The following is a 16,198-nucleotide window of genomic DNA, read 5'->3' on the forward strand; positions in this document are numbered from 1 at the left end:
GAGGAGAGTAAAGAATGAGAGGAGAGTAAAGAATGAGAGGAGAGTAAAGAATGAGAGGAGAGTAAAGAATGAGAGGAGAGTAAAGAATGAGAGGAGAGTAAAGGATGAGAGGAGAGTAAAGAATGAGAGGAGAGTAAAGAATGAGAGGAGAGTAAAGAATGAGAGGAGAATAAAGAATGAGAGGAGAATAAAGCATGTAAGAGAGAAGATTTTGAATTCATCACGACCTATAGACTCTGTGTGATTCTTTCCCGCCGACGCCATATCCGCCTTCGGAAACCCTGAATTAGTTTGCTGAGGCTGGCCCCCGGCAGGAAACTACAGAATGCCACCGAGAGAACCTAAGGAAGACCTAAATAAAGGGGGACGCTTTCCACGTCTAGGCTAGAATATTTAACAGCGTCAATACAGTCTCCACTGAAAGTCCAGCTGGGTTTTTTTTTTGCAAAAATTGACAGGTCGGGACTAAAATCCACACAAGAATGTAAAAGACCCAAGATAGTTAACAAATAAACAAACAAACATGGAAAAATAACAAAGTTCAACGACTCATACTTCCTGGCTTCAAACTGCCCACAAAGCACCAGTAAAGACACTGTGGCACCTGCTCAAGAGCAGACATAGAGGCATTTTCACAGAGAACGCGCCCACACACATAATGCACAAAGCAGCTGAATAAGTGGCAGGGAACACTGATGGGTGCTCTGCTGTGAAGTGCTGTCGAGTCAGTTCCAACACATAAGCAGCCCTGTATAGGGTTTCCAAGGTGCGGCTGGTCAGCAGTCCAGTGTGTATCTTACAGTGCCACACCAGGACTCCTACAGTACTTTTACTTGTATAAAATATAGTATTTTTATAAAGAACTACACTTGTACGTCTCAGGTCAGTTGATTTCCAAGTCTGTTCCGTGAGGAAAGAATCATTTTTCCATAAATGGGAGCTAGGACACCTGGGTCTCCACGTGCAAAGGGCTGGGACCACACACAAGAACAGTCTCAAAATGGCCTCAAGCGGGGAGCAAAATCAATGAGCCTCACAAGAACAAATACTACACAATCTTACATGGAGTACACAAATGTATCCAACTAAAGATCATGGGCCGCTATCAGAGGTGAGAGGTTCAGGGGAAAGGCAATGTCAGGGACACAGACAGCAAGAGTGGGGGCACTGAGCACTCTCTGGAGAAATTACTAAACTGCTGTCTGTCCTCTTGTGTAAATTCTCAACACAGATAGAGTGTCCATTGAAGGATACAAACCAACAGATGACCCACAGAATGGAGAAAATCTGTGCCAAATATACATCTGCCTGATAATCACCTACTTGTCAGAATATATAATGACCTTCTAAAATGTACCAATAAATAGACCCAATTACGGAATGGGGCAAGGCTTTGAAAAGACACGCCTCCAACGCAGACATACATGCGGCCAATAAGTACACACATAGAGACACTGCTGCTCTCTCTCTCCCTCTAAGTGTTGACAGGCGTCCTGGGGAGGCGCTGTGAAGGTCGGCGGTTCAAGCTCACCAGCTTCTCCTTGGAAATCCTAGACAGGGTCGCTATGGGTCAGAACCGACTTGACAGCAGTTCACAACAACATGTTAATAGAAGTAGACTCCCACAGAGCAGCTAACTGGTAACACCCACGTGTTTATACAACTGTGCAACAGGTCTCCTTCATGAACCATCACAAGGAAAACCCACTGCCCGCCCTTCAGGCGACTTCAACTCCCAGCAACCCCACAGGTCAGGCTAGAACTGCGACTCTCTATGGGAATAGACAGCCGTATCTTTCTCTCATGGAGCGGCTGGTGGGTTTGAACCACTGACCTTGCAGAGAGCACTCCACTGTCAGGTGCTGTTAGGTGCCTAGGAGTCAGTTCCAACTCAACTGTGCAACAGAAGGGAACACTGCCCAGCCCTGTGCCCAGAGGGAAATGCCAATCAAACCGCAGAGACACGCCTCACCTCCGTTAGAATGCCAAGGATACAAACAAAACTATCCCAGGAAAGCACAGGCAAGGTACTGGAGAAACTGGAAGCCTCATCCAGTGTTGAGGGAGCTTAAATGGTGCAGCCACTATGCAGTATGGTGGCCCCTCAAAGAGTGGAACATAGGGCCATCACATGACCCAGCAGCTGTGGCCGTGAAGCAGCACAGGACACCTGGGCATGGACATTCTCTCCAGAGCCACGCCATCAGGAGGGCTCAGTGCTATTTGAGATGCTGAGATGCTCCCCCGATACCTTCTACCCTCCCTGGACTTGCTCCAGCTGCCCCTAGCTCCTCCTGCTGTACCTGGAAGTGCATGTCTCCTGTGAGACGAGAGAGCTCCCGGAACTCTAACTGAATGCTGGTCACCTCGGCCACCGTGCTGTCTGAGGTCCACCGTGGAGGGTGGGCACTGCCAGTGCCGATGTTCACATATGAGAACGGAATCTTAGAGGGAGTCCTGAATGCAGGCAAGAGCCGATTTCCAAAATCTTTCTGAGGAAGAAGAGCAGAGAACAAGGCCTTGGCCACACATCACAGAACAAACGGGTCACCTGCTCCGTCCACTCAGGAGAGGAGAAGGGGCAGGGGGCTCCCACACCGCCCCAAACTCAGCTGCAGCAAAAATCAGCTAGAGCGCATGCGGCCGAGTGCCTGGTGTCTGTGGGCCTCAAGATACACACTCAGGTTATCCGAATGTGAACAACCGTCTCAGGGTCCCAGTGTAAGAGGCAGCCCGGGCCTCAGGCACTCACGGCTTTCTCCAGGAAGAGGCTGTCCCCAGTCAGGTGGTATGTGCTCAGCAGCCCCCCCAGGATCCGGATCGTGCTCTCAAACAGGTTGACATCCACGTCTTTCTGGAACTGCAACTTCTGGGACACCCACTTCCTGGCTTCTTCAAACTCTAGGACACAAACAACATAGGTTCCAGGAGGCAAGAAGCGGCCCTGCCCTTCCCTGCACTCTGGGGTCTACGTGGGGGCATGGGCTTAGCTCCTGTACGGGCCTCCCTGTGTTCTGGGGGCTCCACAGCCAGCCCCACATCCTCCAGGTCTAGGTGCTGACTGGACCCCTGCTGTGGCGCTGGGGGTTAATGCACTGGACTGTAAAGTCGGTTTGACCCGTAAGGTCGGTGGTTCAAGCTCACCAGACGCTCCTTGGAAACACTCTAAGTGGTCGCTATGGGTCAGAACCGACTCGACAGCACTGAACAACAGCAGATGCCGACTGGGGCTCCTGCAGGGACCTCCTCAGGTTCTCTGGGCCCACGTGCTGACTGGGGGTGTTTGCTCCTGACTCCCAGGGGGTCCCCACGTGTACAGATGAGAGGAGGCCAGCAGTGCAGGTGGGGACGTCCCTACACAAGAACACTACACATGGTCACCAAAGACCATCACACTAAGGACCATGAAAGTGGTTTCACTGGGGCGTTCAAGTGTTCAGAAACGTTGGGGAAGCTGAAAACATCGATTCACAACTAACTGTAGATGCTGCTTAGAGAGTCCTGGTGCCGCAGTGGTGAGGTGCGCAGCTACGAACCAAATGTCGGTGGTTCAAACCCACCCGCCGTCTGTGTCCATGGAGACCCTCTGGGGCAGTTCTACTCTGTCCTACAGTTGTCGCTGCGAGTCAGAATCGACTCGATGACCACGGGTCTCTGAGAGCCAGACCCCCACACAAGCTGCAGCTAAGGTGGACACAACACAGACCCCACTCAATCTCCTCCCCGGCCACCCGGGAGCGGCAAGTACCTTTGGTCAGGCCCAGAATCCACATGGTGTCCAGGGCATCGACCAGGGTGAGGCCAAGGCCGAACCACTCGACAAAGGACCTGGACACGGGCCTCAGCTCATCGTGGCCCCACGCGTACTTGCGGTAGCCCTTCCATGCGTGCAGGAAGGCGTCCACCACCGCCTTCTGGCGCTTGTTCAGGGGAGCTGCAGGGTCAAGAGGGCCACTCACTGGGGGTCCTGAGATCCCCCAGAAGCACAGCATGGGTAGGGAAGGGGTGCACATAAGCATCAGTTTCCCGTGCAGCACGGAGCCCATGCTGTTCAGTGCTGACCCACGAGGCCCTGTGGTCCCTGATCCCGGGAAGCCCTGTGTCGGCCTAGAGATCCAGTGAAGTCACTCAGGTCTCACAGCCCCCATGGCCGCAGACAGAGGTCAGCAAGCTGCTGCCTCCTGTCACCAGGGAGACGCAATGACAGGACATGCCAGTTCTTTAAGGTCCCAGAGAGACAGAAGCTAAGGCACAGGATGGCTGTGGGGGCTGGGGACACGAATCCGGATGTCAGGACCTTACCTGATGCCTGCTGAGTCTTGGCTTCTGGGGCTGGGTGCTTGGAGGGGCTGTCTGCTCTCCTGGAGGGGGCTTCAGTACCCTGCTCAGGCTCAATCATGGCTCCTCTCCAGCTGCCGTGGGAAAGGGTGAGCGGCGAGTGCATGCGTCAGCGCAGTGGCTGCACCATGAACTGGGGCTCACCGGGACGCCAGGCTGCTGGGCCCATGTCAGCCCTGCTCTCAGCACTGTTCCCAGGCCTCCCAGCAGGCAGTATCTCTGTGCTCGCTCACCGTGGGCGGGATGTCAACATGCCAGCCCCTCGGACACAGCCTCTCCTCCACAACATTCGACCAGACAGAGGCTGACCCCAACCAGGAAGAATGCATGCAGTGGACAAGTCGCATCAACATGGACCTGGAGGGTCAGGCTTCAAGGGACCCCCTTGAATTAACTGGAACCCAGAGTTCAGAACTAAATGTCTCTGGCCAGGGACCCCGTCCCATGGTTCCCTCACACACAGCCCTGAGCCGTCAGGGGCTGAGGACCGAGCTGCTGACGTGCACTCTCAAATTCCAGTTTCCTCATCAACTACAGTCTCACCAGGAGACCGCAGTGCCTGCTGGGCTGTCCTGCGGGAATCTGGGGAAGCCATTATAGCTCCTGATCTGTGTCTCAGCTTGGTTCAGCCTGGGAGCTGGGGCCTGCTCCGAGCCCCTTGCTCGCTGTGTTCGTACCTAATGACAGTTCTCTGCAGCCGTCCCTCCTGGTGGCCTCTCGCCTCCTCCGTGCCGTCCCGAATCCAATCCTTGCCGCCTTTATCAGGGGCCCTGATTTGCAGGCTGGGGGGCCCCCGTCGGAAGTGCTTCCGAGGCATCTACACAAAAATGAAGTCACAGGGGACACTTAGGCAGCTCCCAGGTACTAGTCTTTAATCCAGGACACTGCACGCCCTTCAAGGGCAGGCAGCATGTGGACTGGCCTGTCACAGGTGACTTCAGGGCTGATTTCCATTTCAAACACAACAGGCACCTGGCTCAGACCACACAGGACGGGGGACACTGCAGACTGACCTCTCTGGCCCTAGACACAGCGTCCATGAGAACAGAGTGCCTGTCAGGGCTCCAGGCACCAAAATGGTGGGGCTGAAGGAGGCCAAGGCCCAGGGCCAGTGCACCCACATCCCACCCGCTCAGGCCAGTGTCCACACCTGGAGCAGACGAGGCTCCGCCCGTGGACAGGAAGGTGCTGCTGCTGAGTCTGAAAAGAGCGCTGCTGTTCACATCCAGGTACCATCATGAGAGACACCCCGGAGCTGGGCCCACTTGGCCCGAGCACCTCCACCCCTCAGAAGCCTTGTCCACAGCTCGGTGGGGTCCCTGCACCCTGGGCTGGGCACTGCCACCCATAAAGGTGCTTCCCTCCTCCACAAAACAGGATCTAGGAGACTTAAAGGCACGTCGTCGGGTCCCCTCAGGGCAAACCATCTTCTAAGACTAAGACTTAATGGGAATACACACTCTGATTGGTGACCATATTCATCACTGATAAGGAGAAGTGAGGGAAAAACATCAATGAAGCTGCGAGCTAAGTTCAACAACGTTCAATAGACTTCTGTGAACCCGGGTGAAGACCTGGTTGGCCGGCAGTGTGGTAAAACCTGGGGACTCTTGGGCCCAGAGTCAGTGACATAGCCACAGAGGACTAGAGTGGAGAGTGAAGTGTCCAGCTGATAAGAAGAGAGGGCATATGCACAAGAACACCGACACTTGCAGATAATACCCAGATAATATCCAATGACTGGATGATCAGAGCTCAACCAGAAGCAGAGAGAAGAGGAAAGAGTAATCTGATACAATTTGATGAACTTGACCTACACCTATGGATGCAGCAGCTCAAAGGAGGAAACAAATCCTTACAGCGAGGATCATTCCCACCCCCTCCATACACAGAGTAGACAGGGATGAGCAACTTGGACATTGGCTACCCAAAATGGGGGGCTACAAAGGCAAGAAGTGACTGGCTTACAAGCTTTCAAGAGGGAGCCTAGATCCAGAGGGTGTGGAGGAAGGTAGAATCTCCACTGAGTAGTATCCAATGTGACTGGGCGGGGCTCATGAAAGGAGATGCGGATAGGTCTCTGGTGATACAATAGTGAATAATTGTTATCAGCACTGACTGTGAGAGTTGAAAATGTAAAGGTAGATGTTTTGTAGTAAAAGGAGAGGAGTGATTGACTTTGCAGTCTGGGAGCAGAGGTCCCTGGACCATCAAGGGAGAAGAGCAGAGAGCAGGACCCTACCCAGAAAAACAGTGATGCCTGAGTTGGAGGCAGAGATGATGATGTGGAGAGATGGAGCAGCTGGGGACTTAGACCCAGAGAGGGATAGGGGCTGTGTGCTGACGACTGAGGGGCAGGCTTGTAGTGTATACCCTTTGGTTGGTTGATGATGCTTGGAGGGAATGTAACCATGGTAATGAAACGATATACGACAGAATGAATGTAAAGCTAATGTTCTCCCATGTAAACTATCACATAATTCATAATAAAACATTAAAAAAAGATAAAAGTGGAGAGAAGTGATCAGAGAAGAGGAACCTACTATCACCAAGAATAAAGAAGCCAGAATGGAGAACACCCTTTGCCCCTGGGGTCCCTGCACTGTAAAGCTCCTAGCTTTGGAGGAAAACTGATGCCAGGATGCATGATGGTTGCCAAGGAATGTTGACCCTACAATGCTGATAGGAGACATGGACCTTCCTCCAGAAGCAACGAAAAGAGAAAGTCTTCCCTATGAGGCAGCGCTCTGGGTTTGGACTTCTAGTCTTCTGAACTGTCTGAGAAGACATCTCCGTTACAGGCATCCACTTGTGGTATTTCTATTATAGCAACGCTAGAGAACGAAGACAGCATCTAACTCAGGTGTGGTTGTTGATGAGATTTCCCAAGTGTGTTTCCTTATGTGTGGAAAACCACCGCATAGTCAATAAAGCGCAAGCATGCATCTTTCTCTTTTAAGAGAAAGCCAAAGCACAGGACCCTCGAGTCTTCCATCAGCTCCAAGGCTAGTCCATGCTGTTGAAGGGTCTTAGTTATCTCGGGCTTTAACAACCGGGGTTCTAGAAGTCCGAATCCCAAGGGCCGGCTCTGGGAGAGGCTTGCTCTCGCCATCTGTTTCTGCTTCCTTGGACATTCCCTGGGTCTTGGAATCATCTAACCCCATCTCTCTCAGTGTACTCGCCTCGTCTCTTTCCCCCACACTAAGCCTGCCTCACTAACACAGCAAAGACAATCCACTCCAAATGGGACGGCAAGGCAGAGAGGGACAGCTTCACAACACATTTTTGAGGGACACAATTCAATTCAACTTGGGCTTCCAAAAACTCATGTCCTTGCCACTTGCAAAACACATTCACCCCATTGCTTCATCCCAAACTGTGGGTGAAAGCAACTCCAAGTTCCAAACTGCATATTCTGAATCGTCCAAATCAAATGTGGGTGAGACTTCAGTGCATTCCATCCTGGGGCAAATCTCCCTAATCAGGAACCAGCCACATCTACAATACACGTCCTGCCTCCACAGCACAATGGTGAGCAGGCACAAGGCAGGCCACCCCTGCAATGGGGAAGGCACCAAGCAAGTAAAACATCCCAGCGAACAAATCACATGAGCTCTGCAAGTTTAGAAAGAATCGGGGTGGTAACCTGGCCCCCAGCTGCTGGTTCTGGTCACACCCTATTGGGGGCAGACCCCCTGGCCACGGCCTTTAGCTCTGCCTTCCGAGCTCGATGGGACAGCAACTCAGCTCTGTTGACTTAAGGCAACCCCATAATCCATCTGTGAGGCGACCCCACCTCTCCGACCTATCCCACCCTCCTAACTGTTGTGGCTAGCAGGTCAGTCCACCTCACTCAAAGTCTTCCTCTCTCACTGACCCTCCACTTTCCCAAGCAGGACGTCCTTCTCCAAAGACTGGTCCCTCCAGATAACATGTCCAAAATAAGAGTGACCAAGTTTCACCATCATCGCTTCCAAGAAGGAATCTTCTAGAACAGATGTGTTCATTCTACTGGCAGTCCACAGTACTTCAACATTATTCACTAAAACCACAATCCAAGAGCATCGATTCTTCCTTGGTCTTGCCTATTCACTGTTCAGCTTTCCTAAGCACATGAAGCTATTGAAAATACCATGGCTGGGTACCACAGTCCTCAGTGTGACATCTTTGTTCTTCACCACTGGAAAGAGTCTTTTGCAGCACGTTTGCCTAATGTAATACGTCATTTGATTTCTTCCCTGAAGCTTCCTAGAGTGGTGACTGTGGATACAAGCTAAATGAAATCAGACACCTTCAGTCTTCTCTGTTTCTCATGAAGCTACTTTTTGGGCCAGTGGTGAGGAGTTTCGTTTTGTTTACACTGAGATGCAATCCATACTGAAGGCTGTGCTCTTTGATCTCCAGCAGTAAGGACTTTAATTCCTCTTTGCCTCAATTAAGCAAGGCTTTATCATCTGAGTACCAAAGGGTTTTGATTCTTCCTGATGCTGATGCCAACTATTCTTCACATACTCCAGCTTCCTGAACTACGTGCTCAGCACAGACTGAAGCCATCTGGTGAAAAGACACCCACCTTCCTGATTTACATCATTCAGTCCCCCTTGCTCTGCTCTGAAACGGCTGTCTCTCGGTCTGTGCACAGCTTCCTCAAGAGCACACTTTCGTGTTCTAGAATTTCCATTCTTTGAAATGTTATCTATAGCTTATCATGATCCACATAACTGAATGCCTTTGTAGAGTCGATGGCCCAGAAGGCCCTGTTTGTCTGCCCTTTGGGGACTGCAGCCCTCCCACCACAGCTTTGGGTGATGGCTCCATTCCTATGGCTCATCCTAACAACAACCCACACTCCTGAACAACATTAGGAAGATCTGACTCTCTGACAAAGAGAAGGCTGTGGACATTCCCCCTCTCTGAGACCCAGAAGGCCCTCATTTCTTGGAGGACATAGATGTAGCTCCTTGATTTGTTTCCTGATGGTGGAATGCCAAGGGGCAGCCAATTCTCTCCTTTCATCCTGTTTTTGTCCCCTTCCGTCTAAGCTGATGGCCTTTCCACTGTGGTAGCTGGTTAGATGCATCAGGCATAGGCTTAGTCTCTTTAACAAAAGATTGTGCAGCCACGTCCTGGGGGACATTTTTGGATACACATCCTTAGTTTGAACAGAGTCCCCACGTCTTTTTAAGCGTCGGTTTCAGTTTGTGCAGCTCCATTTTTCAATCGATCGCTTTCTTCTCCCATCTTACTATAAGCAGCAGCAGAAACCATGTGCCCTATTATGATCATGCTAGAAATAAGTGAGTTTGTCACTTACAAATTCTACCTTTTAGGAAACATTCGACTTTATTTCAGACAAGTTCTTTGCCACTGCATCAAAATCTTACCCATCACGCTCAGTGGCATGTTCCCCGTTTCTTTTAAGTCTCAGCAGAAGTACATTTTATGGCCACATGTCTAACCATTGTGGTACGGGGATCACATGTACTCTCTAAGACCAGAGACTTTCTCTGGAGAGTCCCTCACTGCCTTCTGAGCCCTCACCAAAGTTGCTTTTGACTTTGTTCATAATTCTACCAACAGTCTCTTCAAAGCAGTCTAGGTTTTTCCTAGTCTATACCTTAAAATTACTCCAGCCTCTACCCATTACCCACTTCCAAAAGTAAGCCTGCGTTTTAGGTATCTCCAACCCTTTTCCCAGTTCAAACACCAGGCATGCCTTTTTACTTCTTTGTTGGGTTCCTTACCTCACTGCAATGGTCACCAAGGCCTCAGAGATTACACTGACAGTTGGGGGTTTGTCAGGGACATTAACAGCCCTGGTGTGATGCTGTAAGGTTGGTAACCAGCTGCTCTTGGAAACCCTGAACAGCGTCCTATAGTCAGAACCGAACCAATGGCACACAACAACAACAACAAAAAGGTGAATAACAAAGACCAAAGAACTGAGGAATTTGAATTACGGTGTTGGTAAAAACCACAGGCGCCAGAAGGATAAACAAGCTGTCCTGGGAGAAGCATCATCGCCAGAATGTTCCTTAGAAGCCAGGGTGGTGACACTTCAGCTCACGTTCCTTGGACACATCATCAGGAGGGTCCAATCCCTGGAGAAGGACATCATGTTTGGTAAAGTGGAAGGTTAGCGGAAAAGAACTGTTGGAGGTGAACGTGAACTGCCAAACTTGTGGTTCAAACGACTTTGCAGTCCAGCGCATTAACCCACAGCGCCACACCAGGACTCCAGGTAAAGAATTGTTGTTGTTAGGTGCTGTCCAGTCGGTTCTGACTCACAGCAACCCTGTGTAGAGTTTCCAAGGAGCAGCTAGTGAGCTTGAACTGCCGACCTTGCAGTTCAAATGGCTTTGCAGTCTGGCGCTTTAACCCTGAGCGCCACCCCAGGCCTAAGACCCTTAAGAAGATGGCTGCACCAATGGGCTGAGCCATGGAGGCCATGGTGTGGATGGCGCAGGGCTGCACAGTGTTCCATTCTGTTGGATGTAGGACCAATATGAAGAACAATCAACTAGATGGAGCCGAAGAACACCAACAGTTACAATTCAGGATCAGAAATGACTTCAGGGTGTGGTTCTTGGGTCAGGACCACTTTTTTCACTGGCCATGGTCACAGGTAGGCTGAGGTCACCAAGCCTCTTACCCTTGACCTGGACTCTTGAGCTGAACCTGGGATACATGTTACAAAACTCTTTATGTTCATCAAGTCCTCGGGGGCACCTCACTCTGTCAGCAAGCCTTGGAGCAAAGGAGCTTAGTTCTCTCACTCGGAGTCGGCAGCCTACCTCTGCCTCCTGCCCCAAGGGGTTCTGCTCTTTCAGTCCTTGGGTCAGCACACCCACTACAGCCACCTTGCTCCAGAAGCCAGATGCCCACTCACCATCTGGTGCCTCTGCCAGTGGGACAGCTGTCTCCTGGGTCTAGGAGGTGCTCAGCACTGAACCTTGGGTCCAAATAAAGGACACATCCTGTCCTTGAAAATCTAGCAGAGTGGCAAAACTAACCAATCCCCTCATTAGTGTCCCATACACCTTATTTGCATGGCTCCACCCCTAAAGGTTCCAATCACCTTATTTGCATTGTTCTCAAACTGTTCAATCCCCTGGGTGACTGAAACCACAGCCACGTATTTGCATAGGCCCACACAGTCTTTCTGTGGGAGTCACAGCCCAAAACGGCTAGAACCAGAACCGTAAGGAGAAATGCACCACACGTGCTTCATGAGTCACCCTGCGAGACCACCCACCGCACGCCATGAGTCACGCACCCATCGCGCTCCACGAGATTGATCACCCACTGGTTTTTACGGTGTGCTGACGGACTTGCTCTTCCGTTTTCGAGATTCCGATCCTTTCTCTGAGCAGTCCCTCTTCTGGAGGCAAACTGATCCTACGCATCCATCCACTTTCCTGCTGGGGCGCCTTGTTCCTTGTTTTATAAAACGGCGGTCTTCCATCGAGCAGATCATGGGTCTTAGTGATCCTGAATAGGGTTTCTCCTGGCCGGCGGGCTTGAACAGTAGCCCTTGTGGCTCATGTCCAGTGCTTACTGTACGGAGCCACTGCGCTCCCCGCCCTCGTACACTCTACCATTAAGCCACCATTTCAAACAGTGTGGGGCTTTCCTCCCCATTGATCTGCCTTTTTTTTTTCTGCATTGATCTGCCTTTTTTTTTTCTGCCTCCCTCCCCCTACCCCCCCCAATCTGGAAACATTCCATTCCCCGGTCCGAGGCCTAGCTGGTCCCTGCACACAGTGTCTCTCTGGGGTCAGCACGGAAATCTGTCCCAGAGTCCAGACCTGTGCTGCTCTCCCTGTCCTTCTAAACGGGTCCTGCGGGGTGTGTGTATGTGTGATACATCACTGCTAAAAAGTGCTCTCAGACTGCCACATGGTCCAGATGGTCTTCTGGGACAGGTCTGCAGGTGCATGAAACCAGCACCCAACCCCCAAGGCCTCACGCTGAGCTTCTCCTACAAAATCACCAACAGAAGCTACAGCCAGCCAGTGCTCAGGCCCAGGCTCAGCAGGCACTACGGCCGCTCTGTCCAGCTCACAGACACATCCTGGGGGCCAGGTGGCCACTGACCTTCTGCCAGCAGTGCTCCACTCCAGACTCCTTCTCAGGCACAACAGGGGTGCCCCCAGACCAACTCCGGGCAGTCCGTCCCCTTCACCTTTCTCCTTGGAGTGTTCAGTGATGCCCTCTGCCATGCTGTGGCCCAGCAAGTCTCCACATGACAACAGAGCAGTTTCCCTACTTCTCAGTCAACATGGCCAAGCCTCAGACTGCTCCAAGCACAGACACCGGAAGCGTCAAGGCCACCACCTCTGCCCTAGCAGACCTTGAGGCAGAGCCTTCGACTGCGCCAGCCTTTCCAATGCAATGCCTTGGGCCCCTGCCCCCGGGCCTCTTACAGAGCCGGCTCACCTGCCAGCCAGGCTCCTGTCACAGAGCTTAGGAGACACTGGCACATCTGCCGCTCCAGCTTGGCAGAAAACGGACAGGATGTGTTTTATTTAACACCACGTAGCTAGCACCCCACCTGAGAACAGGCACATTGTAGGAGTTCACAGAACAACGAATGACGGGCTAGTCCTCTGTCCCCAGGCTCTATCCACCAGCCTCGCATGAGACAGAGGGAGATCAGAAAACATCAAACAAACCACTAGAAGGGGTAAGTCTTCTCAATCTGTTGGAAACATTATTTCCTGAAAGTGCCTTTGAACTGCACGGTATGGTTCATTCAAGTACCTGAGCCGGAGTCTCCGGGGAGCCTTGGGCAGCACCCGCCGTCTGGGGAGCCGGCAGGACAGGAGGGTGCGCTGGCTTCAGTCCAGACACGTCTGCTCGCAGCTTCTGTTTTTCCGACGACCTGTCATTCAGGGCTAAACAGGAAAATACGGTTTATCACAGAATACGGTAGGAGGCCTAAAAGAGATGGAAAGGACCTCATGGAAACCATCTGGACAGGCATTACTCATCCCGGAAGGGCAGTGTGAGACCTCAGAGAGGCTCGGGGTTGCATTCAAGAGTTGCTCAAAGGGATCACATGTTTTTCAAAGTTTTTGTCCCAACCAAGTCCAAATTAAACCCACATTCCCAAAGGTTCCACCTTAGGGAAAATCCTAAAACGAAACGTTTGGCAATGTGGGTTTAATTCCAGAGAGTCCAATATGGTGACCAACAGGCAGTTCATTGGAGCTCCACGGCCCCAAGTCAGCAGCAGCAGAAGAGATGGTCTACAGCCTTACAACACGGCCTGGCCCTTGCCCACCAAGCAGTACTGGGCATCGTGGACGTGAGGTGATAGCTGTCCATTGAGCATCCACCTCGTGGCCTGTTTCCACGGCAGAGAGGAAGGAGACGCCAGGATTCCCACGGCAACAGCTAAGCCCCCTCTAAGGCCTCATCGTTAAGAGGAGTATTTTGATTTGCTACCAATCAGCTGCCCTCTGAGCTGTTTCAGGTAGATGGTAAGATAACCACCAGCCACCACTGGACTTAACAGCGGCGAGGGTCATCGGAAAAGAGGAAGCCCCTCCATGCGGTGGTCTCGCTCAACAATGGGCGGCACAGCCACCTGACAACCCCCAAGAGCAAGTCGCCACTCTACACAAGCCTCGTTTGAAGGTACAGGTGATTCAGGTACCTTTCCAGTGGTCAGCCGTATTCATGTAGGACAGGAGTCCACAGATAATCAGAAAGGCACCGAGGAGGAGAAGGACATTCCGCTGTAACCGCGACAGCTGTTTCCATTTCTGGTCGGAGGTGGGAGAAGAGTTTTTTTTTTTAATGGAAACGACACAGGTAGAAACCTGTCAACCTTCCCATATGGTTAGGACCATAAACTATTCAGCTTTCAGCGCCACGCTTTAGAACCGATGGAAGTCGGCTCGCAGCGGGCAACACGGAGACGAGACTCGAAGAGCAGAACCCGAAACCCTTCCTGCCCTACTGGACAAGCTGGGCGGCCAAGCTCGCCCCCCAGACCCGCCCCGATGGGACACGGAAGCGCCCGGAATCCCTTCGCGGAGACCGAGCTGTGGACGGCCCGGGCTCTTGGGATCGGGCAGGAGGGAGACGGCAGCAGGGGCTCGCGCGACCCTCACCCTCCAGCATGAGCGCCGCCGCCAGCCTTTGCTGTTGTCGTAGCTCTCGCCCAGGCTCAGCGTCACCGAGATGAAGTCCCGATGCGGCGACGGCGGCAGCGGCGGCGGGTACATGACTGCGGCGGCGACGGCCCGGGGGGCCCCGCCCACTGGTGGCGTCAGGAGGCCCGACTCTGAAGGGAACCGAGAACTCCGCTCCTCTGACACCCACGGGCAGCCATTGCGCCTCCGTCAACAGTCCTCCCATCTCGCCGCGCCCCGAACACGCAGGCGCAGCGAGGTCGCTCCCCACTGCGCCTGCGCCCGCTCGCACGGACCCACGCGTCTACGTTTATTCCTCATTGCGCTTGCGCAGACATGAGATCGCACCTGCGCAGTAAGCTCGCATCATCGTGGTTGCGTCACCTATGCCACACCCACTTCCGCGGAGCGCGTACGCAGATTTCTCCCAAGCGCGGCCGTATCTATAGCAACTGGCGAGGTCTGATTTCCGCCCAGAGCAGTGGTCTTTGCCGGGCTCCTAGAGCTGCATTAATGTGGGCTGAGTGATACGCTCGGAGCACTGGAGTCGGGTCACTCACCTGAGGACAGGCTGAGACTCGGAAGAAGCGCGGCCCGGTTCGCCATCTTGTCAGGAAGCTCTTGCGCTCGGCGTCTCTGGTCCGGACCGTGGGGCCGTCGGTGGCCCCGGCCGGGCGGTCAGCATTGCGGTCTCTCGGACTCGTGTTGGATTCTGGCCTCACTCAGGAAAGACTGAGGTGGGGCGAGGATACGCCACTAGTGGTCTTTGCTGTGCTGGGGTCAGAGCGGCTGGTGGGCACTGGACAGTGCGCGTGTCCTCCTTGACAAAATCTTGAATCCAGTTTTGTGTTTGTGGACTGAAGTGACCCGTGCAGCTCAGTTGACCTATCTTGAACTGTTCCAAGCAGTTCCTGGAGTCACCTTCCGGTCTAATAGCCCTTTTCTCCCTCAGGCATTGGCTTCTTTGGGGGTAATTAATTATATGTGTAGCCAGTTTTGGAAAGCAGGAACGCCAGGATATGACTCGAGTCTGTATTTAGGGCGTGTGACATGTCCTTGGTGGTTGACCAACCCTGAGACGCCAAGTGACCCACACAACTCACATCCATTGTCCTTTTCTGAGCGCCTTCCCTGTAGGTTTGGGTTGTCGCTGCCTGACACCAATTCAAGGCGGATCGACTCACGATTGACATTTGTTTGCACCAATATTGGGCTTTTCTTTGTACGTTAAGTTCTTCACAATTCCTGCGGGGCTAGAGGCCAGCTCCTGGTCCCAGTCTGCACCACCTGTGTCCCCAGCTTGCAGCTCCCACACAATATCCTGGCTCACTGGACTCTGAAAGCTCCTGTTTTCCTGCCGGCCTTTTCTCTTCCCAGGTACAGCTCTCAGTCCTAAGCCACGGGTCCCTGCGCTCAGCCTGGAGAATTCACCCAAAGGGAAGATTCCAGGCCCTGTCCCCAGGTCCCTGAGACCCTGAAGAGCTAGACAGGAGCATGAGAGGCTGGCGGCAAACACCTGCCATATGTACACATCTTGTCCCAAGGGGCTCCTAGCAGCTCCCACCCTGATTCAGACCTGTGACATGCTGGTCCAAAACCACACTCCTGCGGGCAGGATCAATCACAGTGCGTTATTTACAAATGTGCGTGCACAAAATCAAGATTTCCAACTCAGCCTCCCCTCCAAGCTGTCCTGTACTGTTTATGGGGGTTAGGGT

The 16,198-nt window shown here is 52.6% G+C and overlaps 1 protein-coding gene across 1 annotated transcript in view; it reads right to left on the bottom strand.

Annotated features, from left to right (window-relative positions):
- MAN1B1 (mannosidase, alpha, class 1B, member 1) overlaps nt 1-14,680 on the bottom strand; it is an 18,478-nt gene extending 3,798 nt beyond the window's left edge. Inside the window, 11 exon segments of the mRNA XM_006878405.1 lie at nt 2,304-2,492; nt 2,753-2,901; nt 3,749-3,934; nt 4,303-4,412; nt 5,016-5,155; nt 11,133-11,239; nt 12,778-12,835; nt 13,102-13,235; nt 14,000-14,108; nt 14,460-14,636; nt 14,639-14,680. Of these exon segments, the coding sequence (XP_006878467.1) occupies nt 2,304-2,492; nt 2,753-2,901; nt 3,749-3,934; nt 4,303-4,412; nt 5,016-5,155; nt 11,133-11,239; nt 12,778-12,835; nt 13,102-13,235; nt 14,000-14,108; nt 14,460-14,636; nt 14,639-14,680 (1,401 nt within the window).
- Nucleotides 14,681-16,198: the final 1,518 nt, after the last annotated feature.

This window comes from Chrysochloris asiatica, unplaced genomic scaffold, assembly GCF_000296735.1.
Source record: "Chrysochloris asiatica unplaced genomic scaffold, ChrAsi1.0 scaffold00056, whole genome shotgun sequence".
NCBI classification, from domain to species: Eukaryota; Metazoa; Chordata; class Mammalia; order Afrosoricida; family Chrysochloridae; genus Chrysochloris; species Chrysochloris asiatica.